This window comes from Pseudorasbora parva, chromosome 11, assembly GCF_024679245.1.
Source record: "Pseudorasbora parva isolate DD20220531a chromosome 11, ASM2467924v1, whole genome shotgun sequence".
NCBI classification, from domain to species: Eukaryota; Metazoa; Chordata; class Actinopteri; order Cypriniformes; family Gobionidae; genus Pseudorasbora; species Pseudorasbora parva.
In genome coordinates, this window is record NC_090182.1 from 39465342 (window position 1) to 39492985 (window position 27644).

The 27644-nt window shown below is 39.4% G+C and overlaps 1 protein-coding gene and 1 long non-coding RNA gene across 3 annotated transcripts in view; one reads left to right on the top strand and one right to left on the bottom strand.

The window, feature by feature from the left end:
* LOC137093173 (uncharacterized) overlaps positions 1-2597 on the top strand; it is a 44398-nt gene extending 41801 nt beyond the window's left edge. The window contains exons 5-7 of the long non-coding RNA XR_010908404.1: positions 1041-1130; positions 1280-1338; positions 1961-2597. This is a non-coding gene — a long non-coding RNA (uncharacterized lncRNA). The remainder of the gene's footprint in view (positions 1-1040; positions 1131-1279; positions 1339-1960) is intronic.
* Positions 2598-6173: 3576 nt separating this feature from the next.
* maea (macrophage erythroblast attacher, E3 ubiquitin ligase) lies at positions 6174-27104 on the bottom strand. Of its 2 annotated transcripts, none has more exons than XM_067457915.1 (9): positions 26947-27104; positions 22241-22423; positions 21957-22160; positions 18925-19047; positions 18651-18727; positions 18409-18517; positions 18132-18265; positions 14098-14293; positions 6174-7767 (listed from the first exon to the last, which is right to left on the bottom strand). In XM_067457915.1, exons 1-9 carry the CDS (start codon positions 27061-27063, stop codon positions 7672-7674), a joined length of 1239 nt encoding a protein of 412 aa, XP_067314016.1. In that variant the 5' UTR covers positions 27064-27104; the 3' UTR covers positions 6174-7671. The 2 variants fall into 2 exon arrangements, with proteins under 2 accessions (XP_067314016.1, XP_067314018.1); XM_067457917.1 differs by lacking the exon at positions 26947-27104 and adding an exon at positions 26387-26547.
* Positions 27105-27644: the final 540 nt, after the last annotated feature.

Below are 27644 nucleotides of genomic sequence, written 5' to 3' on the forward strand. Positions count from 1 at the left end.
TCCATAAAGCTTTTCAGCAGATGGAAGCATGAAGTGCTCCAAAATCTCCTGATAGCTAGCTGCATTGACCCTGCCCTTGATAAAACACAGTGGACCAACACCAGCAGCTGACATGGCACCCCAGACCATCACTGACTGTGGGTACTTGACACTGGATTTCAGGCATTTTGGCATTTCCTTCTCCCCAGTCTTCCTCCAGACTCTGGCACCTTGATTTCCGAATGACATGCAAAATTTGCTTTTTATCCGAAAAAAGTACTTTGGACCACTGAGCAACAGTCCAGTGCTGCTTCTCTGTAGCCCAAAGTGGCTTTACCTGGGGAATGCGGCACCTGTAACCCATTTCCTGCACATGCCTGTGCACGGTGGCTCTGGATGTTTCTACTCCAGACTCAGTCCACTGCTTCCGCAGGTCCCCCAAGGTCTGGAATCGGTCCTTCTCCACAATCTTTCTCAGGGTCCGGTCACCTCTTCTCGCTGTGCAGCGTTTTTTGCCACACTTTTTCCTTCCCACAGACTTCCCACTGAGGTGCCTTGATACAGCACTCTGGGAACAGCCTATTTGTTCAGATATTTCTTTCTGTGTCTTACCCTCTCGCTTGAGGGTGTCAATGATGGCCTTCTGGACAGCAGTCAGGTCAGCAGTCTTACCCATGATTGCGGTTTTGAGTAATGAACCAGGCTGGGAGTTTTTAAAAGCCTCAGGAATCTTTTGCAGGTGTTTAGAGTTAATTAGTTGATTCAGATGATTAGGTTAATAGCTCGTTTAGAGAACCTTTTCATGATATGCTAATTTTTTGAGATAGGAATTTTGGGTTTTCATGAGCTGTATGCCAAAATCATCAGTATTAAAACAATAAAAGACCTGAAAAATTTCAGTTGGTGTGCAATGAATCTAAAATATATGAAAGTTTAATTTTTATCATTATATTATGGAAAATAATGAACTTTTATCACATATGCAAATTTTTTGAGAAGGACCTGTATATCATATGAAAAAGCATTGGCTGCAATATGTTACTGTTATTTTTACTTGACAGGTTTTTGACATGACGTCAAAACAACACATCAGAGTTTAAGACAACTCCAGTCAATCTGACAATATCCAAGTTCGCCAGGGAAATTCTGAAGTAAGACTTTCTTACTGTAATTTATATTTTTATACACTATTTCATGTAATTACAAATTCTGCCCAATATATTATGATTTATATGTAATAAATTGTCAAAATATATACTTTATATACCAAACTACTTGCCTTTTTCTCTTTTTTTCTCAGTCCAATGCAACTTACTGAAGAGAGATGATGGGAGGAATTGTGGTGTTTTCGTATGCACAGTAAGTTAACGTTTTTATATACACTAACTATGTTAATATTGTTTATATATTTTGTAACAATTTTTTTTTGTGGGATGAATAACATTCTGGTAAACCACTGTTGGAGTAGATGGCAGAGATTGAAGCAAAAAATATTAAAATATGCCAGGAAATTCTGCAAAAGGAAAAGATGGGATATACCTTCGACTTTAGTGTGCCTTGTGCCTATAGACTGGGTTAACCTAGCCTCATCTGCCAGCAATTTGATTTCGCCCTGCAACTCAGTCTGGAAACCTGTACATTCATTTCTACTGCTTCTGTTCTGGTTTATCCACCTGGCGTGCTATCGACAAGTTTAACACGATGACATATAGAGAAGCGATGGGTCGTTGCCTTTTGATCACGCATCTTGTGGTCTGATTGGTTGAAGGACTATCCAATTGCGTCCACCGTCCAGAGTTATTCGAATAATGCTCTTTTATCACGCCTCTTGAGCAGTTGAAAATACAGAGCAGACTCCCCAGACCAATGTTCAATCTTAAATTGAGCTTGGTTTGGTGATAGCCAGACAATTGTGCATGGTGAAAAATCTGCAACCAGAGGTAATGCTGAGAATGAGGCTTAACATGAAAATCTTTCTTAGGACTTTCCACCAGAGGTTAAAACAGTCCAGAGTGCAACACAAACCAGCTGTATTGCCCGGGATGTTGGAGTTTGCATTTACCAAAAATGTGGATTGAAGTATGTAATGACTATTTCAGTTCCATGTGATCTACAATTTTGATTAAGCAGTCACACACATTGTTATAATTAATCTGTCTGCAGAGTAATGTTTTGCAGGTTATTGTTTGCATTTGATCTGTTTTATTATTGCAGTCTTTTACTGTTACTCAACTTTTCAATTGATACTGTTAAAAGGATACTGTTACTACTGACTTGCTGCACCGGCACCTCATCAAAAACTCACCCTTTATATCTACCTGGTCACCATTCACTCCTTGTCTGGTCTTGTCACAATATACACTGTTTCACCTCAGACTCCTAACCTTTCTATCTACCTGTGATAGTCTCATCTCGTCTTCTGTCCGTCTGTCTGGATCCTGATCTCCCTTCTTAGTCTCCATGACTCCGTCGTCTCTTTCAAAAAAATATGAACCTTCCCCACTCACCATCCACTTCCCATCGCCTGGTTCTCGCTGTTCCCCAGCACTCTGCTTTAAATAAACACCTTTAACACTTACCTGCCTGTTTGTTCCCTTCTGTGTTGTGACGCACAATGATTTACAAAACTACTTCTAACTGAACACATAATCAAATAAAATGCTGAATGGAAATAAAAAGGTATTTTAGATTTGCAATGAATTGGTTAGGCAGATTTATAGGAGCCAACAGATTGTTCTGATTTTCATTATTTTCGGTGAAAAGTTAAGTTTGGCGGAGCAATCATTAGTAACAAAAAATTATAACCTAACTTATATTTTATTTTTTTATTCATTAACTGGACTGAATTTATATAATATGCCTTCAAGGCATATTCGTCTGTGTGACCTAGGGGTTGAGAGCTGAGTAATATAATACTTTGGTTTCTGCAGAACACAAGAGATAAGATTGAAAACTGAAACAATGCTGATGAAATATGAAATATTTATTTATTTAGGACCTGTATTTATGACCACCTGGAAAGGTCAAATCCAGTACATTTTAGGAAAACATATCAAAAAATGATGTTGCCTTATAGTAAATATTTAGCAGTTTAGAGTTAAGCTACAGTATCACTGCCATGGTCAAATAACATGAATGATGGGTTTAAGATATTGATCATATAGCTCACATGTAAAGCAGTTTTAACTGTAAAGTTATTTGACATAATATAACAAGACATTGAGAACTAAATCAACTTTACAGGAAGTCCTAATGATTTTCTTTCATTCATATCTTATTATTCATATCCAGCAAGTGTTACCTTAAAGATCGGAGGAGCGAGAGAGAGAGAATGGCTTTAGAAAAGAGAAAGCTAGTCTGGGCGGAGAGCCACAAGACTAGAGTTAGAGAGCTAAAGAGCAGGCCATGCAGAAACAGAAGACCCAGAGCAACAGTTTCAATCTTCTTTTATCCCTTCCTTGAAACCCAAATGTGAGACATTCAAACATTCCTCCATTGACATCTATTAATATGTATCTATTAACACACACTGTCAGTTTAAATCTAGACTAAAACACATCTCTTTACTATGGCATACAAATAGGAAATTATCAATTTGAATTATTCAAATCAGTTAAATGATTGTTAGGCTTCATAAATTAGGTCAACCAGAACCAGGAACACTTTCTATAACAGTCAATGTTACATCATATAAAGAATGGCATCTACGCTAATATTAGATTGTGTGTCTCATTCTTATCCCAAGGTGACCGCAGTCAGTCGGATCCGGTCCATATCCAGATCAGATGGTTGACCTGCACCTAGACATGACTAAAACACAGCCCTGAATCTCAGCACAGACATGTCTAATTTCCAAATGTTCCTTTTGAAGGCCTGTACATTAACTATATAGCCAAAAAATTTGGGACACCTGCCTTTACATACACATGAACTTTAATGACATCCGAATCTTAATCTGTATGGTCTAATATGGAGTTGGCCCACTCTTTGCAGCTATAACAGCTTAAAATCTTCTGGGAAGGCTTTCCACAATGTTTAGTGGAGTGTGTTTATGGGAATCTATGACCATTCTTCTAGAAGCACATTTGTGAGGTCAGGTAACGGATGTTGGGACGAGAAGGCCTGGCTCGCAGTCTCCGCTTTAATTCATCCCAAAGGTGTTCTATTGGGTTGAGGTGAGGTATCTGTGCAGGCCTGTCAAGTTCCTCCACACCAAACTCTGAGCACTGCTGTGCAGTCATGTTCCCCAAACTGTTCCCACAAAGTTAGGAGCTTGAAATTGTCCAAAATGTCTTGGTATGTTGAAGAATTAAGAGTTCCTTTCACTGGAACTAAGGAGACAAGCCCAACCCTTGAAAAACAACACAACAGCACAATCCCTCCTCCACCAAACTTTACACTTGGCACAATGCAGTCAGGCAAGTACCATTCTCATGGCAACTACCAAACCCAGACTCAGGGCCGGCGCGAGGCATAGGCGGAATAGGCAAATGCTAGGGGCGCCACTCGTCCATAGGGGCGGCAAAATGAGTGATTTTTTCCGGTTTTATCACTGCTACTTTTTATTAACATTAATTCGAAAATTTTCTACCAAAAAAACCCTTAAACAAATCCCCAGACCGCCGCATCAATCTCTTCCTGCCCAGCGAGTGCTTTAGTGTGTCCAATATTGAACGCGCGATCAGTTTAACGTTGGGAATTTGTTTTTGCGTCGCCTCTCGCGCATCTAACAGACAGGAATGCTTTCGTTTTCATCTGCTTGTTCGCTCGCACCAGACAGTGAAAGTTGCCTAATTATTTATGACGGATGGCCAATGTGTAAAAAAGACCGAAGCCCATGAGCATGCATAGTTTAGTGGAGGATATACATACATACACACATTTTTGTATATATATGTGTGTGTGTGTGTGTGTGTGTCCTTGTTTGTGTTACATCGTGGGGACCAAATGTCCCCATAAGGATAGTAAAACCTGAGATTACCTACATTGTGGGAACCAGCCAGCGGTCCCCACTTTTCAAAAGGCTTATAAATCATACAGGATGAGTTTTTTTGAGAAAGTTAAAATGCAGAGTGTTTCCTGTGATGGGTAGGTTTAGGGGCAGTGTAGGGGGATAGAAAGTACGGTTTGTACGGTATAAAAACCATTACGTCTATGGAGAGTCCCCACAAAGATAGTGAACCAGACGTGTGTGTGTGTTTGTGTGTGCATTTATTAAAAAAAAAAAAATGAAAACACAACCAACATATAAAAACCTTGATAGAAGGGGCACCAAGTAAAATCCTGCCTAGGGCAGCAAATTGGTCAAGGCCGGCCCTGCCCAGACTGGTCCATCAGATAGCCAAACAGAGAAGCGTGATTGGTCACTCCAGAGAACACGTCTCCACTGCCCTAGAGTCCAGTGGAAACGTGCTTTACTGCATCTGACGCTTTGCATTGCACTTAGTGATGTAAAATGCAGCTGCTCGGCCATGGAAACCCATTTAATGAAGCTCTCTATGCACCATTCTTGAGCTAATCTGAAGCCCACACAATGTTTGGAGGCTATTGACTATTTGGAGGCTTTCTGTAGCTATTGACTCTGCAGAGCTTAGATGACCCCGATCTGTGATTTTACATGACCTACCTCCTTATGGCCAAGTTGCTTTTGTTCCCAATTGCTTCAACTTTGTTATAATACCACTAGTTGACCATTGAAGGTTTATTAGTAAGGATATTGTACGAATGGACTAATTGCACAGATAGCAACCTATCATGGTAGTGATTGGAACAGCTGAATTCAAATCCCAATACTTTTGGCGATATAGTATATTTGAGGCCTGTACTGATGCTGCTGAATGAGAACTGAGCTGGAACATTTTCAATTTTTTTGTGCAAAATTGATGATCTTAACAATGGAACTGAATCAACACTGAACTGACTTCTGAAAAGCCTAAATTACATTTTCTTGATATCACTGTAAAACTGCTTTGAAACTGTATTGTATAAAGCGTATAAACGGTGACTTGACTAGTTATACGACAATATACATGCTCACAATTTAAAAGGTAAAAAAGTATATTTGACTCTTTATTTATATTACTTTTTCTCATATGTGTACAGTAAAATAATAGCTGTGGTACTCAAACATGTAAGAAATCTTAATTTTCCCCATTGGCAGGTCAACCTTGTTTTTCAGACAGACAAAGACAATATATAATCAAATCAATCTTTATTGGCAATTCGACACGAACAACCCATCTACCCTACCAAAATACACATGCATGCGCAGTTTCTAAGCAAGTCTTTCCACAATTACAGTTAAACACATGGAGAATCATTTCCAACAGGAAGGGATGTTGGTGTACATTAAAGTGAAACTAAAAGGGCCTTTCATTGACAGCCCCCCTCCATTGGTCACCTGCTGTTGATCCTGTGAAACCTGAGACTTTCTGGGGTTTTGTGCATGGGGAACATTATCAAAAACTTATTTTCCCAATATCCTGCTTTGGAAATTGTGTTCAAAATGACTGTATACACACAATGAATTGAGAAATTCTAATATCCATATTAATCAGTTTTGAAGCAGAAGAAACCTCACATAAGGGGGGTTGTGCAGAACAAATTCCTTCCGCCACAGATTCAAATCACAAATTGACAGTTTAACAGTTGAGCCCAAGCCTCCGTTACTAATTCTAAAACATCACTTTAGAACTAGTAACGAAGGAACATTGAGTTGCTTCGATGAAGCTTATTGTATGATCAAACTTCCGCCCATGTAATAAACAAACTGTGAGATTTGGACCTACCCCGAGATACAAAACACCAAAAACTGCTTTACAATTGATCCTTTAGTCACAAAACGGCACTAAATGCAGCATGAAGTTAAATGAACATGAGATATTTTTCTTGTATAACACAACATACCATTAGTCATAACAAAAGAAAAAATATAGGCATATCCATCAGAATTCAATCTTGCATACTAGTCCAAAAAGGACTTTGGTCATACACAAAGTTGTATTTAATGAATGATGATGATATAAGTCCATATAGTACATACTGTTAAAGTGTAAACTAATGTGATTCTTTAACAAAAGCCGGAAACACTGTTGTGTCTTTCTAGTCTGTACATCAGAGCAGAGCAGTATTGCTATAAATGCTACAGCTTTTTTTTTTTAACATGTTCCCTCATAAACTGAGGATGTCAGTCAAAATATCATAACATAAATGCATGTCACAGATTTCACAGGTGCAAAAGCAAGGCAGAGTGTTCTCTACAACTACCTACTCACAATCTATCTAAAAATAATGACCTAAATGGGTGCCCTTGTTCAAAAAAACAAAAATGAATAATTCTTTTGTTAACACACTACAAGGCAGGAGCTCCTTTGAGATAAATTGGTATGGAGTCGTGCTGGTTGGTTTTTACACTATTAAAAAAAACAGATAAATAAATGCCAAACTATCAACCATTTTAAAAACACCAACCAAAGAAAATCCCTCGTCACAAGAGTCCGTTTTGCGCAGAACAACTCCATTGTGAAGGTCTTGTAGGCTGGTTGAGGGCAAGGGCATATTGTCAATGAATTTCACTTTCATGGAACAAGGGCTGAAGCATTGACACCCTTGAACAAATGATGTCTACAAGAAATTCACCCAGCCTATGATGGCGCCGCAAAGTCACGTTCCAGAAGTTTTGTGGAGCTCGCATCACATAATGTAAACCTTCTCGGCCTGGGAAAAGTTGAAAACCTCTTTGGTCCTGGGGCATACCACCTTGTCATCTTGACGAATGGACAAGAGAGACTGAAAACGAGAGGCAAGGAAATGTTAATCACTGTGCATATACAGCATGGCTAACGGCATAGAATCAGGCTGCAAATCTAATTGCAATATTTCTGGAAAAAAAAATTTGCCTAAAAAATGTGTGATTATATGAGCACTCTCTCACACAAGTAGCTATGCAATATGGCTGTACAGTATTGTTCAAAATAATAGCAGTACAATGTGACTAACCAGAATAATCAAGGTTTTTAGTATATTTTTTATTGCTACGTGGCAAACAAGTTACCAGTAGGTTCAGTAGATTGTCAGAAAACAAACAAGACCCAGCATTCATGATATGCACGCTCTTAAGGCTGTGCAATTGGGCAATTAGTTGTAAGGGGTGTGTTCAAAAAAATAGCAGTGTCTACCTTTGACTGTACAAACTCAAAACTTGAGTTTCTCAACTTAAAGAACTTTTTCTGGGATTTAGCAATCCTGTGAATCACTAAACTAATATTTAGTTGAATGACCACAGTTTTTTAAAACTGCTTGACATCTGTGTGGCATGGAGTCAACCAAGTTGTGGCACCTCTCAGCTGTTATTCCACTCCATGATTCTTTAACAACATTCCACAATTCATTCACATTTCTTGGTTTTGCTTCAGAAACAGCATTTTTGATATCACCCCACAAGTTCTCAATTGGATTAAGGTCTGGAGATTGGGCTGGCCACTCCATAACATTAATTTTGTTGGTTTGGAACCAAGACTTTGCCCGTTTACTAGTGTGTTTTGGGTCATTGTCTTGTTGAAACAACCGTTTCAAGGGCATGTCCTCTTCAGCATAGGGCAACATGACCTCTTCAAGTATTTTAACATATGCAAACTGATCCATGATCCCTGGTATGCGATAAATAGGCCCAACACCATAGTAGGAGAAACATGCCCATATCATGATGCTTGCACCTCCATGCTTCACTGTCTTCACTGTGTATTGTGGCTTGAATTCAGAGTTTGGGGGTCGTCTCACAAACTGCCTGTGGCCCTTGGACCCAAAAAGAACAATTTTACTCTCATCAGTCCACAAAATGTTCCTCCATTTCTCTTTAGGCCAGTTGATGTGTTCTTTGGCAAATTGTAACCTCTTCTCCACATGCCTTTTTTTTAACAGAGGGACTTTGCGGGGGATCTTGAAAATAGATTAGCTTCACACAGACGTCTTCTAACTGTCACAGTACTTACAGGTAACTCCAGACTGTCTTTGATCATCCTGGAGGTGATCATTGGCTGAGCCTTTGCCATTCTGGTTATTCTTCTATCCATTTTGATGGTTGTCTTCCGTTTTCTTCCACGTCTCTCTGGTTTTGCTCTCCATTTTAAGGCATTGGAGATCATTTTAGCTGAACAGCCTATCATTTTTTGCACCTCTTTATAGGTTTTCCCCTCTCTAATCAACTTTTTAATCAAAGTATGCTGTTCTTCTGAACAATGTCTTGAACGACCCATTTTCCTCAGCTTTCAAATGCATGTTCAACAAGTGTTGGCTTCATCCTTAAATAGGGGCCACCTGATTCACACCTGTTTCTTCACAAAATTGATGACCTCAGTGATTGAATGCCACACTGCTATTTTTTTGAACACACCCCTTTCAACTAATTCAACTAATTGCCCAATTGCACAGCCTTAAGAGCGTGCATATCATGAATGCTGGGTCTCATTTGTTTTCTGACAATCTACTGAACCTACTGGTAACTTGTTTGCCACGTAGCAATAAAAAAATATACGAAAAACCTTGATTATTCTGGTTAGTCACATTGTACTGCTATTATTTTGAACAATACTGTGTGTATATTATATATATATATATATATATATATATATATATATATATATATATATATATATATATATATATATATATATATACACACACAGTTGATTCAAAATTAGTCTAATTTGTGATGTTAGACTTCAATAGTCAATATATTTCCCATATTTGTAGAGCCTATGTCTGATATTAACTGTATATTATATTAAAAATAAATTTAAATAAATAACTACGTGCTTGTTACTAGAAAGTTTGTGAACTAGTGTTCAATACGGTGACAAGTGACATGACAAAAGAACGAACGACTAAAACCCGAGACTCAAAAGAACTAATCTTTTCTGTTTCCGTTACTGACAGCATAGACTCTATGGGACTAACAGGAAGAACGAAAGACTCAAACCCGAAAGACTCGTAAGAATCATTTTTGTTTCCGGACCTGTGTCACACACGGACCGGGCGGCTCAGCGCCCAGATCTGATCAGAGTCAGACACAGACGAGTCGGCAGCTAACGTCTCGAGGAGCTCGAAGACACGAGAGGCGGAGAACAAACGTGATAAATATGAAGTTGCAAAAGAAATGTACTGCAATAGCCTGACCCAACAACTAATCAATTAATTCAACATTTTAGTTTCTTATAATTTGGCTTTGGTTGCAGTACTCTATAATTTATTTTTATTTAGTTTTAAAATGTAATCAACATTTTCATAAGTACTAGATGTGTTGGGCTATTTAACATGTCATTTTGGTGAAATGAACGAAATGTCTCGAAAAAAGATTCTTCATTTTGCTGAACGAGACTCAAATATCCGAATCAGTAAAATGATCCAAACTTCCCACTACTACCTCGATGAAGCTTATTGTATTATGTAGAGTAGAATATTATAAGAGAGAGAGAGAGAGAGAGAGAGAGAGATCGACTTAACAAGTGTATCACCTGCATCTATCTGATATTCTTCAGGTGAATCTTATATCACAAAATCAAAAGATTTCCCATGACAGAGCTAGTTGTTTAAAGTAAAAACAATGTCCTCGTTTACATCCGTGTTTCAGTCCCTTTCAATATAAAAGTCTGCTACTGACTCGCTCGTAAAAACTTTGAAAGGCTAAAGTTTTTGCTGCCATCTAATTGTGTATGTCAGCGGTCGGCAAGAATATTTGACCAAAAAACAAAAATCACCACTAGATGGGGGGGCCATAATATAGTCTGAGATAATTTAATAAATAAATAAATTGAAATACAACTAGATTTGCCTGAGATACTGTTAAAAAAATCTTTTGTAAGTGTAGTGAGCTATAACCTGTGAATTATCTTCATTCACCAACTTGCAACACAGACCGCCTTGCTAAAACACACATATGTGGGAGACGTGGAATGGATAAAGCAACTCAAAAAATAAAAAATGACTTGAGTCAGCCCATTAATGGCATGTTTGAGTCATGCTCTTAACCAACTGTTTTATTATTTAACTTTTCCATATTGTGAATAATAAATGTGTACTTTAATTCGATTGTTACACAATGGAGCCTAACTTATTGTAATAATTTTTTGACATAGCTTATTAATGTTACACAAAGTATTATTCCTTGGCATCCACACATACCAAACTGCATTTTTGAAATTGTTTGCGGGCAGAGTGATATTAACATTAAGCCCGCTGATGAGAGAAGTTTATACTATCAAAGAGTCTAAAGAGGAAAAAAAGGGCTTAAAAGAAGAATAGAAAGGCAACTATGTGTTCATCCCATAGACTGTAAAAAAAAAATGGACTTAGTGTCCATGACGTCACTCATAGGATTTCGTTAAGCGGTTTTGAAGCGTAAAGTAGAGACGAGCTGGCCGTTGCCATCTTAGCAGCGTGTCATCCCACGTCACTCCCAGATAACAGAAAATGGGCAAAGAGGTGGGATGTGGGCGGAGCTTAGGTGACGCAATGACTATAAACAGCGGATAAATGCTGCCCTACAAAGGCAAAAGACCTTAACTCACTGGAGTGTGGAACTGAGAAAAATGACTTTAAAGATTTTTTGTTGTCCAGCCAAATTAGTTATAGGTAGAACACTGGAAATCTGGCATTCAGATGTTTTAGTAATGAAAATTATCTACATACACTTTTTTTTTACTCAAACTTGACTTTTGACCCCTATTTTGAAGTTACTGCACTCTGCCTTTGTATTGTCTACAAAAAATGAGGAGTCAAGCCAAGGCAAAAGGGAGTAACTTCCATATTATCAATATTTGGTCGCTGATCACCATTTGCAAAATCATTATAGTAACACCTGTATAAAATCTAATGATCATGGCATTTATTTTGGATGATTTACAATTAATTATAGCCATCTTCTTATTACCATCATGTGCTTTGGTTGCATTTTGATGCCGTATCAAGGACACAATACGTCTTATAAAGAGTGTCTTCATTGCTGTGCAGCAAAACTTACAGGTTGATAGGTGACACTGAATTATATGAACAAGATATGCTTATTTCTAATGAATAAACATTTGCATATATAATGCAAAGATATAAAAAATAGAACAAATAACAAATCATGTAAAAATGCATGGGATTGGAATAAGATAAATAGCAAATAGTGCCGCTGGTTAATCAAGGGTTAACTTTGGCTATCACACTCTAATGACAGCGCTGACTGGATCGGATTGCCCATTCATAGGCTAAACAGAGTAATTATTTATTGCAATATGTTTTTAATGTTTTTATCTAGTAGAAAAATGATACAATAGGCTACATAGCTTAATTACATTTACATCTTTGAATGAAAATCGCAAACTTTAATAGACAGTAAAACAAAGGCGGGACACCATAACTGCATGTCGGTACCGTAACTTAATTTAGACGCATGACTAAACAAAGGCAGAGTACCGTAACTCAGTTTGAGCGTTCCAAAACAAAGGCAAAGAGCGGTAACTGCTGTTACGGTGTTCTGCCTTGGTTTCTCTTGGGCTTTAGGAAGTTACTGTTAAGACAGTCCATAATTTTCTCGAAAAAACAACCGAATTGACTAACGATATTTATCCACATGATAAAGGAGGTCTTGAATGTCCCAAAAATGTCAATAACTCATTTTCGACCAAAAACGAAGTTACGGCCTTTTGCCTTTGCACGGCAGAATGGCTATCCACCTGTCACTCAAAGTAACCACGCTATTCATTAAGCAGAACTTTAACGCCGCATTCACACGGGGCGTAGGCGTTAACGCTTGACGGAGGGCGTGGCTGAAGCTGGGTGCTGACGCGATCGTCATAGTGACAACAGCCAATCACATTAACTTGCCGCTTGGACCAAAACACAACACAAAAAAGCGCCTTTTTTGGTTGTATGTGCGAGTGCGATTGCCCGTGTAGTTGTTGTCAGCGCACTGCACAGGTGCACGAAGCTGTTAAGAACATTAAATCCCGAAAAAGCGCCGACAGCGGGAAGAATATCACGTAGTGGTCCAGGAGCTGCTTCTGGATTTTTAACGGTCTATGGTCTGGATGGTTCACGGAGCAGTAATGAACGCAATTGGCTAGCGTCTGCTGTAGGATATTTGCATACGGCGATCTGATTGGATGACGCCTGCGCTGGCGCTTGAAAAGTTGAGAATTCTTCAACTTCTGCCGCTTGCAACGCGAGTGAAGCGCCGCGACGGAACCCACAATTCAGTTCGGCAACGGATGATGTCACCCATTCAAAGTAAATGGGAAGCGTTAACGCCTACCACCCTTGTGAATGCGGCGTAAGGCTTTATATAATGCAAACGAACGAGTTTAAAAAAAAAAAATCACCCCCTCAGAATTGTCATAAAGGTCAAAATTAGCCGTATAGGCCAAAACCACAATTTTTCCCAGGCTGTAAAAAAATTTTTTTTCCTGCTGTAAAGTTGAGAATTTCAACATGGGGCTCAATGAGATTCTGCTCCCTTCTGGAGCCTGTCCCTAGTGGCGAGGAATTGCAGTTTACATGACTTCCGTATTGGCTTCAAGAGAGATCGCGGGAGGTTGCCGCTTGGTTCATCCTACCTGGTTTTGTGAATGGACTGTCCTCTATCTGTGTGCCAAATGTAATAACTTTCCCACAAGCGGTTCTATGAGCTGCCATATACAAGAGTGGAGGAAGATGAAGATGAAGAGGAAGGAGGCGGCCAACGATTACAATAGGTGCCTTTACACCTTCAGTGCTTGGCCACTAATGATGGTGTTTTGGCTCGTTTCACACTCGCTGTCGAACTGTTGTATACATTTATATCAATATTAAAAAAATATAAACCTGTTAACCAATCCACCCTGAGATACAGCAAACACCCGACGAATTAGGGTCGTGCTTCACTCTGAAACATGCAGCACAGATATTTATTTAATTCAATCGCAGCCTGTGAAATTTGATAAAATTGCAAAACAGCCATATCGCGATATCGGTTTTATCTGGATTCATTGTGTAGCCCTGGAATAAAATGTATAGCATATATACACTATATGAAATATGAATATGAATATGAAAATGACACAGCTGCCCACAGAACACAAAAATAGTTTCAAAACTCACATTGTATCCATAAACATAGCCATTAGGCAGCATCATGGGTGGGTTGTTCTCATTCATGACCTCGCCAGAGATTTTGCACACCAGCCTTGAGTTTGCACAGTGGGCCATGGGAAGAGGTTGAGCCAATTTGTTCAGCGACTTACTGCAGACAGGGCAGTCTGGGTTTTTGGAAGTGCCATCCTCTTTATAACACTGCCTGTAAACTTGGAATTAAGGTCAACAACTATTCAGTTAGGCTAATAAAACCAACAGTGTTTTATTTCTTTAAAATACCATTTACAGTCACTTAAAGCAATGACCAATGATTCAATTAAATTGTTAAAATTGTTAAAATCCTCCATCTGCTGGACATGCAACCTGAAAACCCTAAGCAACCCTCTACAATGTAAGTAAATTACTAGCATATGCGAATCTTCTAAATCTTCCCGCTGGGCGACTAAATAATGTCTACAATTAGCTACTGGCTAATCAATTTTTAGATTTTATATGCCAGTGTGTGTGTTAGAGGCTAGTATAAGTTTAGCATAGTCATATTTTCACTCGCTGAAATCTCCGACTGAGCTTCTTGAGTTTCAATCTCAACTCAGCTGAGCTCAATGGATGGGCAGTCTTAAAGGGGGGGTGAAACACTCAGTTTCAGTCAATCTCATGTCAATCTTGAGTACCTATAGAGTAGTATTGCATCCTTCATATCTCTGAAAAGTCTTTAGTTTTATCATATTTATAAAAGAAATATGGGCTGTACCGAGTCTTTCCGGAAAAAACCGAGCGCCTGGAGGCGTATCGTGTGGGCGGAGCTAAAGAATGACGAATGTGCACAAACCGGTGATGTCCTCAAGCGTGGAGAAACCCATCTATCTCAGCTAATACAGATAATGATCCACAATCAAATCTGAGGCTGAAATAAATTGAACAGGAGAAACGGCAACATCAGGATGTCCGTCTCTGTGGTATGTACTGTATTTAGGGGCCTTTGTGTCTTTACGCGCAGTTTATGAGGACATGATTCGGTTTATGGACTATTGTATGTGACTAGACCTTAGAGGTAGCAAGCAAAACGGTTTTGCACGTCAGAGTCAGACTAGTGTAACGTTATACAGAGCAACAATGGAGTAACCGTCAGCGCATTTGAATGACGAAGCACGCGATCGTATCGTTTACTGATGTTTACTCATGCGACGGTAGCCAATAGCAGAGACATTTGAAGTTGATTTACTCACCGGCTGCTTCCAAAGCAGGACCGAACCTTTATCGCTGGGACCGCTCTGTCAAAAACACACTTCTTTGGTATGATTTGGTGAAGTCCTGTGACCGCAGTGACCGTGGAAATCCACTTTGTGACGCGACTGAAGCAATGCCTTGAAGCTTCCCGTCATTTCTGCGTTCAAATCGGTTCAAATGCAGCGCTGCCTTGCCGGAATGCTGTGCTGAAGCGTTGAAGTCGCTCGACGTCACCCATAGGAATAAAGTGGAGCGCGGCGCGTCATAAGTGTTCACGGACGACTGGATCTGCACCTGAGAGACTGTTTACGGCGTGCATTTCCTCTCTCTCCCTCTAGTCACGCGCATCCTACAGGGAGAAGAGCCCGTACAGCCCATACAAGGACCTTCCGATCTATTAACGTCAAGTCGACCCATACTCGAAAAAAACTCGCCGAAACTTGTGAGAAACCGGAAGGAGTATTTTTAACACAGAAATACTCCATCAAACGTCCAACATTAGTTTTTGAAACTTTGTCTATGTTTAGGATGGGAATCCAAGTCTTTAACAGTGTAAAAAGCTCAGTATGCATGAAACAGCATTTCACCCCCCCCTTTAAATGCCACGCAGAATTAACTATTCGTTATTGTATTTTTTCCGTCAAAAGAACAGAGTTAATTTGGAATTATTTTGCTTTTAAGAACAAGCAGAAAATATGCCGGTTTCTCCGGTAGTGGGCGGAACTGCAATAGCAATAGCTGCGCACGATCGTCATTCTTTAGCTCCGCCCACACGATATGCCTCCATCCGCTCGTTTTTTTTCCGGGAAAGACTCAGAACAGCCTACCTTTCTTTTAAAAATATAATAAAACTAAAGACTTTTCGGAGATATGAAGGATGCAATACTTCTCTATAGGTACTCAAGATTGACATGAGATTGACTGAAACGGAGATTGAGTGTTTCACCCCCCCTTAAAGCACCACCACCAGTCCTTTTACTGTATATATAAGGACTGGTGGTGGTGCTTAAGATATTGTTGGTCATTCAGTGTTGCTGAAAAAAACTTTTTTTGTTTAGACACCACTGACTGAAATACTATATACAGTACAGGCCAAAAGTTTGGACACATTACCATTTGTAATGTTTTTGAAAGAAGTTTATTCTGCTCATCAAGCCTGCATTTATTTGATGAAAAATACAGAAAACAAAATGTAATATTGTGATATATTATTACGATGTAAATTAATTGGTTTTCAATTTATTATACTTTAAATGATAATTTATTTCTGTGATCCATAGCTGAATTTTCAGGCTCATTCCTCCAGTCTTCAGTCTCACACGATCCTTCAGAAATCATTCTAATATGATGATTCATTTTCAAAGTTGGAAACAGTTCTGCTGCTTAATATTTTTTCATAACCTGTGATACTTTTTTATAATACTTTGATTAATAAAAAGTAAAAAAAAGAAAAAGAATCAAATGTTTTAAAAATAGAAATCTTTTGTAACAACAATATACACTCCTGGTCAGCCATTTGGGGTCAGTCTTTTTTTTCTCCTTTCCTTTCTGAAATAAATCAATAATTTTATTCAGCAAGGATGTAGGATAGTAGAGGATAGTAGAGGATAGTAAAGGAGATTTATATTATTTGAAAATATGTTTTTATTTTGAATAAATGCAGTTCTTTTGAACCTTTTATTCATCAACTATATTAGGCAGCAGAACTGTTTCCAACACTCATAATAAATCAGGATATTAGAATGATTTCTGAAGGATCATGATCACTGAAGACTGGAGGAACCATCCTGAAAATTCAGCTTTGCTGAAGCTTTTTTTTTGTGCTGCTATTCTATCCTTAGGCGACCGGAACAGAAAAAGGTTACAGAGAAAATGTTTTTATTCCAATACTCTTTCTTTATTTTACTTAAAAGACTTGAAACCCCTTACTTAAACTTAAAACAGATTCCCAGTGTATTGTATAATATAAAATAATTATATATAAAGATTTACAGTGGCAGCTCAGAGATGTACAGTAGCATTTAAGTATGAAATTGAATGAATAAATGTAGGTTAAATTAAAACTACATAGTCTTCAATATACAACATTTATTAAAACTACTGTATTAAAGATCTTTTTTATTAACATCATTTTAGAGGTGAACTGTCCCTTTAAGGACAGCCTGTTCACTAGGCTGCTGCTGTCAATTGAAGACCTGCTCACATCTCATATATAGACGCACGCGATTTTACTTTCACTTTAGACATAAGTTAACCAACTGTGTATATATGTTAACCATGTGTGTATTTGACAGTATTAGCGCAGTAAGACTGTCCAGTAATCACGTGTTTGACAGACATTTAATGCGCGTGCTCAATGCAAAACAGTGCATGCATTGAACAGTCCGTGCCTTGCCAGTTAAACATTTCATTCGCATGCATAATGTTTAACTGGCAAGGCTTTAAAACGCGGGTAAACATCCCTTAACTTTAGTGCATATGATTGGATATTTGCTCAAATCAGCGCGTAGACTCACAGGCACACTCAAAAAGAGCCGAAATGAACTGATAAATATTTCAAACTGAGAGAAATGGAAATAATTAATGAAATGCAAAACCGAAAAAACGCATTTCACCAGCGCGTATTGAACCGTGAATGCCGTACCGAACGGTTCAATATTATATTGAGTATTGTGACATCCCTAATATATAATTTCAGTCTGCCATCAGTGGCGTGTAAACAAAAAAATTACTAGCCAGTGGCAATTTTATTGTCAAGGTGTGTGTAGTAGAGGGTTTGTTAAGGATGATGAATGTTACTGCAGAAAGGATACGGGGTTTTGATGGCTGACAGCCCTGCCTGCAGGGTAATGGTAAACACAGAGTTGTTCCCCAGCTGGTGTAATCTGTAGTTGTCATATCTGAATTGCTGGATCAGCATTTTCCAGCGAGCTGGATCCAAAAGATCCTGGGAGGAAAAAAAAAATGTTGCGGATCATTGAACTTGTACCTGCTGTGGTGGCATATTCACAACCAATAAACAATCAATATCAATATTCCTTTGAGTGAAAGATAAGTGTCAGATAATACAGATACAGAAATGTAATTTACCTTATATGGTGAGATGTGCGTGTCTGAGGGAAACGCCAGCATGCCCATCACTTGTCGTACCTCATCCAACTGCCCTCCTTCTGCTTGGCTGAAGTGTTTGCGTGCATGTCTAAACGAGATTCATTTTTATTTAATAACACCAACTATTACTTACGATCTGTATTCATGTTAAACAATAAATTACAGCAATTCAGATAAACTTGGAATGGCACTCCAGCCATGAATCCCAGTATGTTTCATACCTTACTGCGTCCATTCGTTTGTTTTGTCGAATGAGTTCAATAAATTCCTGGATCCTTAAACTGAACTCCAAACAGCTCTGGGAACAGGGACATATTTCAATAAAACCGAATAAACTTCACCTTTTAAATTGCACCGTCTTCAGGCTACATGACAAAACATCTCTGAAATGAAAACACAGACTGCAAGAAATATAGTCACAAACATACTGTGGCTCCATGATGGTGGTTAAAATGCAAGTACATTTCTGGGAGGAAAACGAACCCAGCATCTTACTTTCATTTTTCTTAAGCGAGACTTGTTATCGTGGCACCACGCCAGACAGGTAGCTGTTTCCTGACGTTCAAGAGATTCTTCAACCTCTTTTGCAGTAAGGAACATTTCTATGTTGACCAAATCCTGCGAAGACAGAACATAGCCATATGAGAACCAACGCAAACCTCTTACTCGCCACTAGGGGTGTCCCCAACAAAGGATTTACACATTCGAATCAGATTTGACGAAACTCTATAGTCGACTGATAGTCGAATTATCTACACTCACCTGAAGGATTGTTAGGAACACCTGTTCAATTTCTCATTAATGCAAATATCTAATTAACCAATCACATGGCAGTTGCTTCAATGCATTTAGGGGTGTGGTCCTGGTCAAGACAATCTCCTGAACTCCAAACTGAATGTCAGAATGGGAAAGAAAGGTGATTTAAGCTATTTTGAGCATGGCATGGTTGTTGGTGCCAAACAGGCCTGTCTGAGTATTTCACAATCTGCTCAGTTACTGGGATTTTCATGCTCAAACATTTCTAGGGTTTACAAAGAATGGTGTGAAAAGGGAAAAACATCCTGTATGCAGCAGTCCTGTGGGCAAAAAAGCCTTGTTGATGCTAGAGGTTAGAGGGGAATGGGCCGACTGATTCAAGCTGATAGAAGAGCAACTTTGACTGAAATAACCACTCAATACAAAAAGCATCAATACAAAGCATTTGTGAAGCCACAACACACACAACCTGGTGGTTGGGTTACAACAGCAGAAGATCCCACCGGGTACCACTCATCTCCACTACAAAGGAAAAAGAGGCTACAATTTGCACAAGCTCACTAAAATTGGACAGTTGAAGACTGGAAAAATGTTGCCTGGTCTGACGAGTCTCGATTTCTGTTGAAACATTTAGAGTCAGAATTTGGCATAAAGAGAACGAGAACATGGATCGATCATGCCTTGTTACCACTGTGCAGGCTGGTGGTGGTGGTGTAATAGTGTGGGGGATGTTTTCTTGGCACACTTTAGGCCCCTTAGAGCCAATTCGGCATCATTTAAATGCCACGGCCTACCTGAGCATTGTTTCTGACCATGTCCATCCCTTTATGACCACCATGTACCCATCCTCTAATGGCTACTTCCAGCAGGATAATGCACCATGTCACAAAGCTCGAATCGTTTCAAATTGGTTTCTTGAACATGACAATGAGTTCACTGTACCAAAATCGCCCCCACAGTCACCAGATCTCAACCCAATAGAGCATCTTTGGGATGTGGTGGAACGGAGCTTTGCGCCCTGGATGTGCATCCCACAAATCTCCATCAACTGCAAGATGCTATCCTATCAATATGGGCCAACATTTATAAAGAATGCTTTCAGCACCTTAATAATAATAAATAATAATAATTTGTTCGATTTTATATAGCACTTTAAGGCACTCAAAGCGCTTTACTTTGAAGGGGGGAATCTCCTCAACCACCACCAATGTGCAGCATCCACCTGGATGATGCAACGGCAGCCATATTGCGCCAGAACGCTCACCACACACCAGCTGATTGGTGGAGAGGAGACAGAGTGATTAAGCCAATCAGGAGAGGGGGATTATTAGGAGGCCATGATGGACAGATGGGCCAATGGGCACATTTTGGCCAGGATGCCGGGGTTACACCCCTACTCTTTTTCCGAAGGACATCCTGGGATTTTTAATGACCACGGAGATTCAGGACCTCGGTTTAACGTCTCATCCGAAGGACGGTGCTCTTTTTAAGTATAGTGTCCCCATCACTATACTGGGGTGTTAGGACCCACACAGACCAGGGGTGTAACCCCTGCTGGCCTCACTAACACCTCTACCAGCAGCAACCTAGTTTTACCAGTTGGTCTCCCTTCCAGGTACTGGCCAGGCTCAGCCCTGCTTAGCTTCAGTGGGAAACGAGTCTTGAGTTACAGGGTGATATGGCTGCTGGTTATCTTTATTACCTTGTTTAATCAATGAATTACGGCAGTTCTGAAGGCGTAGAATTAAGGCAGTTCTGAAGGCGAAAGGGGGTCAAACACAGCATTAGTATGGTGTTCCTAATAATACTTAAGGGTGAGTGTATGTGTGTGTGAATGGTTTGGGAGGGGCACGACACTAGTCAGCATGAGGGTAGACTATTTTTATTTTCCTTTACACAGTGCACACAGCAACAACTTTTAATAAAGTGCCCAAAACTGCCTGCCAACTGACAGACGAACTGACAATGGCTTTCTTATTTAGGTTTAAATAAAAGGTAACGTGGTGGATAAACGAGAAAACGTTCAGAAAACTCTCTCATAACATTTTAAAGCCGCGATCGAGATACAGAACATCACACAAATATATAAAAGAACATTTTGATAAATAAACCTAAAAAAATACATGCCTAGAGAGGAAAAAAACACTGAGTGCATTTACATGCACATTCTTAAGCCGATTGTTCCTAAAGGGGGTCGCACACCGGACACGAAGCTCAGCGTCACCACTCGGGTATTTCACACGGGACGCACACATTATATACGCATGATCTCAATTTTGAATCGACTTCTGACAGAAGAGCTGCACGATGGGTGTATCTTGTAGCACGGTGAAATCAGTATGTATATTGACGATTTGAGGGAAATATAAATGTAATATAAAACCCTGAAATGGCGCTCTGTGGCGTGGCAGGATTTTAAACAACTTCCTGAGTCGCCGCGGACAGGCGCCGAATGCTGCCGCCGGTGTGTGTACTTACAGTCTATGGCGTACACTCATTGAAAACAATGTGTTCGAATTTTAAAGGCACAGCGCTTAGCCTCGCACCCTTAAAGGGGTCGCACACCAGACGCGAAGCTCAGCGCAGCACCACGTCTAAAATATTGAGCATCCCCATATTGCCAAAATGGTATGATACTCGTTTCATAACAACCGCAAAGATTCGACTGTGAGATCGCTGGTTGAATCCGGCTCTGCATATAGATGCATTGAATCTTCGACTATTCGGGGTCACCCCTACTGGCCTCAAAGGAAAAGTGGAGAGAGACGCACCTCGATCCCACTTTGTCTGGCTAGCTTGACTGCGGTGTTGTAATAGCCACATCGTAGTAAGTGTTCCACCATCATGCGGTCCATGCGCTTCTTTTTCCAAACGTTGGCGCTGGCCGGCTGGTCACTGCTATGTTCCTTCAGGTGCTCTATGCGTCGCTTGCATAACTTGGCGCTCTCGTCTTCTGCCTGGATGGACTCAGCTGCCTATCAGATAAGAAACACTTTCACTCTTTAGTGTAAAAGGAACATATGTTGTTCAACGTGATGCCTCAGAGTCAGCATACCTTTCTCTTGAGGGCGCTGAGCTTCTCTACCACCCCATCCAGGAGAGAGACTACGGTATCCACCACTGGAAAGCTACTGAGCGTTTTCTCTAGTTCTGCCACCACCATTGTCACGTGACTGGTCTCCCGGTCGATATTCTTTTGAGCTGCACGGAAGCGCTTGTTCAAGGTTTCATAAGGAACCTGTTGAGGTAAATAAACAGATTTTCATTACTAGGCACAATTTCAACTAGCTAATAAAACAGCGATTTGTTAGTTGCTTGGTAATATTATTCTTCACAACAATAATTCAAAAAGCACCATATCTATCCATCATCCATCTCTCTCTCTCTCTCTCTCTCTCTAAAGGTTTGGTTTACCCAAAAATTTTATTTCTGTCATCAATGTGCATTGATCAGTGTTGTATGTGAGGAGAAAAAGATCAGATAAAGTGATCATATCTCTTCAGAAGACTTGTATTAAACTGCTTGATTCATATGGATTACTATGACCACATCTTTTTTGTGCTTTTTAACGCATTAACAATTGGGAAGGATGTACAAAAAGGATGACTGAATATTAAAAATAACTTCATTTGGTTCCTGAAGATAAATGAAAGAGTAATGGGTTTGGAACAACATGAGGGTTATTATCTGCGTGAATTATCGCTGTAAAATACCCATTTTATTCTATAATGCTAGTTTCCTAAAATAGTTTTACATGCATCCATGCACAGTACATCTTGGCCCCAATTGACTACCATAGTATTTTTTTCCCTACTATGGTAGTCAATGGGGCCCAAAATCTGCTTATATACAAACATTCTTGCAAATATCTTTCTTTGTGTTCAGCAGAACAAATAGATTTTTAAAGGTTTGGAACACCTTGATGGAGAGTAAATGATGACAAAATTAAAATATTTGGGTGAACTATCCCTTTTAATTTTCTCATAACATAAATTGCAGCATTACCTCTTCTTTTCTCTCACCCTGCGTCCCAATTCGCATACTATCCATCCTAAATAGTATTCGAAAATAGAATAGTATGTCCCAAATCATAGTATGTTGAAAAGAGTATTCCAAAGGTACCCGGATGGTTTACTATTTCCGGTCCATATTCGAAGTATGAATCGGTGGGCACTCAAACGGCTGATATTGCCCACAGCCCACTGCGAGGTCGTATGGGGATTCGATTAGAACTACAAACGCGGATAAAAAGCGTTAAAAACTACAAACATGGCGGATGTGCGAGTCCGGCGGTTAAGTAGAAAAGTTTAGATAAAGGGGTTTGAGTGACCAACTATCAATATTTAACCTGACAAAAATATATTTATTCAGTGTTGTCCACATTATATTACACCTGCAGCAGCATTGTGAACTTTTGTAATGACAAGTTTGGCCATTAACTTTTAAATGCATCATTATATTTAAACTGCAAACACACGAGGAGAGTCTCTGCATTAAAGACCCACAAATGGCAGATCAACGAGCGGCTACATTTATCTCCGATACGGTAGGAGATTAAACTGAATGTGAAGGATTTGAACTGTGACGAATCTGACGATGATTGACAGGGCAGATAAACGGTGACGGGATGCACGTAACTAAGTGACAGAGTCCGTTAAAGATGGCGAAGTAGTATGTCCCGAAGCTTGCATACTTTTCTGCTACACACTCAAAAGTATATACTTTTTCTTCACAAAAAGAGTACATACTTTTAGGACATAGTATAAGCAGGTGAATTGGGACGCAGCAACAGTGTCTGAAATGGTTTGGTCTCTCTAAATCCCTCCTTCCCAAGAACCTACTCTACCCTGATTGGTCAGATGGCCCAGTTTGATGTGATTGGTCTGGTCTACTCTGCTCTGATTGGTCAGATGGCCCATATCTGAATTAGTAAAATGGATATGTCTGTGATCCATTAAAAATTGAAAAAAAGTTTGGTTTAGTTTTACATGAGCAAATATCAACAGAACATGATAATTCATACACCTGCAGTGCATCTGTGAACCAAGAAAGACATTTGTAAAAAGCATTTGCATAAACGGAATAAATATACAAAATATATTTCAATTATTCAACAGATGAACGAAACTAAAAAAATTAAAAGTATTATATGCTGTGCTGAGTTTCAGTTATTTTGTGATGCGCTTCACAAACAAATTCACAGAAAGGAAAACGAAACAACAGAAAAGCACATCTTGTTTGTTTTCTTTATTTTTTCAAAAGCACATTTTGTTATTGTGAGTGTCCACAAAAAAGGTAAACCCTTTACAGTTTCGAATAATGTATTTGAGAAAAGTATACTTTTTGTGAAGAAAAGCTTCGTAGCTTTTGTTCTTGTAGCTTCGTAACATTAAGGTTGAATCACTGGAGTAACATGGACTATTTTAACAATATCTTTACTACCTTTCTGGACCTTGAAACTGGTAAAACATGGCTATCTATGTGGGCTCAGGAGGCTCTAAGATTTCATCAAAAATATCTTAATTTGTGTTCTGAAGATGAACAAAGGTCTTACAGGTTTGGAACATCATGACAGTGAGTAATTAATGACAGAATTTTGGGGTGAACTAACCCTTTATATTTCCAGTGGATCCTTAGTAAGCATTTCATTTTTGACTTATAAGATTTGAAAGTACAGTTTTAGTAAAGTAAATCGTTTCCAGATGTCTGTGTTCTTTTAGCTAACCATTTGAGAGAAAGGTCATGAAGGTTTACATGATCATTAGGCCAGGATGCACAGCACTACCTCAACTGTGGAAAAGGCAGAGATGCAGAAACCTCCAATCTTATCTCTCAGGACCCGCCAGTTTATTTTGATCAGGCCATCTGTCTTCCTTACAATCAGGGCAGATAAGTAGCATCAACATTTGCAATGCTCTATTCACGTACAGATGTTTTAGAGTAGATAAACTCCCTACATCAGTCAATGCTATTATTGAAGCTATAACCTTTGTTGGATGGATTACAAGGTGTAATTTTGGCAGTGAGAAGAGAGAGGTCCTCAGTTCAGGCCAGAATTCATGCAAAAGCACTGATGCATAAATCAGCACACAACTAAGCCAAAAACAAAACCATACAGAATCAAATATTTCATTTATATTAGCAATTTTAAGATATTGATTTATTTCATCATCAAACAATAGAAGATTGTTCATTCATGTCGATAACTTAAACTCATAAATAAAACTCACATTACACCTATCAAAAAGATAACTATCCATTTAGATCTCTACGCTGCTACACAATATATGTGTGTGTTATTTTAATGCATGACCCATAATTTTACAAGAATCGGTGCCTTACTAAAAGAGCTGGTTTATAAATTCTATTGATAATTCCTATATACTCATGTCTCACAATTCAAAACATATCGTGATACTGATCTTACCGTATGATATTAACGTGGTAAAAGTTGGTAAAATGCTAAATTTGGTATTACACTGAGTGAAAATGAATAGGCGTAGGCTTATAACTAATAACTAACTGCGCATGGCAATGGTGACACCAGAATAAAAATATACACGATCCTGAAGCTAAAAATACAAAATTATTTTAGATGAATATGCACTCTGTCACTGACTTGGATATATTTATAATGTAGGCCACTTTTTTACTGGTAAAATAAGACATTTGGCATTATCAGGACCCACAAACATTCCCCTACTGCGTTATTACATACATTATATTCAACATTATCCAATGTGTCTTTGGACACATTTTGCACACAGAAATAGTGACTAGTTTGCGTGGTTAGACCATGATGCAATGATTAAGAAGGTACTGGAAATCATTCCCAAATGCTGCAAGACGAGCTCAGATGCAACATGCCCTTGACACAGCAGTGAACACCATATATTATTGACATTCAGTGAGCGTGTACATAAACGGGCGTCGTTTAACAGGAGATCAATGAGCTAAAAACACGTTACGAAGCATTCGACTCGCCATCAAACCATCAAGGGAATCGGTCGACGCAAGGATTCAGACAAATCGACGCTATCAATCGGGGGAAATCTGTGACGCAGAGAACAAAGGTGCTGTATGCCAACCATTTAAATAATAAGCCCCTCACCAAGAATCAACACCTGCGCTTAAACCTGCCACTGAGCGACACAACATGATGCAATGGGATCCTAATATGGTGCATAAATCGCTTGCATACCGAGCTCTGGTCACCATTGGCATGTGTCTATTCCTCCAACACACGAACATCATGATGTCTAAGTCATATTTTCAGCCGACAGCGTTCAAAGCGAAATGACATGATCAGTACGCGAGTTTAACATTGCTATACAACCGACACGAATCTTGTCACTATCCACCTCGCTATTGATTCTCGTCAATCTGCCTTACTCGCTGGTTACACTAGTGGACAAACCAGTGATGGGATAAAACAGCGCCTAATAAGACTGTCGGAACGCAAGAGTGACAAGGATCAGACTGGCGTTAATCGAATAATTGCTGTTTTTTAAAGATCCGTCGGCTTATAACCGATGTCATTGCTCGACAGTTTGCGATCACTTCGGTAAGATGTGTTTGTGTGAGACTTGTTTTGCTAAGTTATCTAGCCTTACAGCTAACCAGTTAACTGTCTAAATGCAGTCACACACTTTCTATCTGACCGATCATTTCCGTTTGATGATCTGTTATGAAGGTCATATCGCGCAGACGGAATCTGTTCCGTTGCACGTTTAGAGTATTGAGAGGAAAGGCTTGACAGACCTTTAAAGTTGGGTATTCTTGCACCTTTAGGGCCATAGAGAGTTGAGCTGCTGTCTCCTGCACCGCCATCTTGGTTTGGGGAAACCGTGGAGCGTTTGTTCGTCTTCTTCTCGGCATTGCTCTTCACTGCGGCAGTGAGGCTAGACTGAACGCCACTGCCTCCCAGTGTGGCGGTGCATTGATGTGTTCTGAAAGGTAGTCGGTCGGTTTAGTTCACCCAATAATGCTTATTTTCTCACCTTTCATGTCGCACCTAAAACTCTAACTAAATCGATGCATAAATCCATACAAATCAAGCTGTTTATTTTCAAAGTCTTCTTAAGAGACACAATAGTTTTATATGATTTGCAGATTTAATGCAGGCATAAAATTAATGCTTTGCCTGTGATTAATGTCTCCTGCCGTTTAAGGTTAGCCTGACAAGCCAGACCCACATCAAGATGTTTGGTCTGGAAACTCACCATTGACAGCTCAATTGTCTTTCAAACTCCCTCTGCACGCAACTGGATAGCACTACAACCAACCAGAGCAACGAAGGTGAACCGGCGCTAGTTGATAGATTAAACTTTCAACGTATCTGGTCGACAAATTTCTGAACACATCATCCCTTCTTAAGAATGACTTAAGTGCCATTCTTTTCTCAGAGAAAAGCTTAACTCCAAATCTTACAGAGTCACGGTCAAAGCTGATTCGAAAGG

What these genes read in the sequence shown, in the direction of transcription:
- maea (XM_067457915.1), bottom strand. Translation starts at nt 27,063, where the DNA reads ATGCCGAGAAGAAGACGAACAAACGCTCCACGGTTTCCCCAAACCAAG. An exon ending in CCAGACAAAGTGGGATCGAG is followed by an intron (nt 19,048 to 21,956) that starts GTGCGTCTCTCT and finishes CTGTCTTCGCAG; the next exon opens with GATTTGGTCAACATAGAAAT. An exon ending in CGCACATCTCACCATATAAG is followed by an intron (nt 18,266 to 18,408) that starts GTAAATTACATT and finishes TTTTCCTCCCAG; the next exon opens with GATCTTTTGGATCCAGCTCG.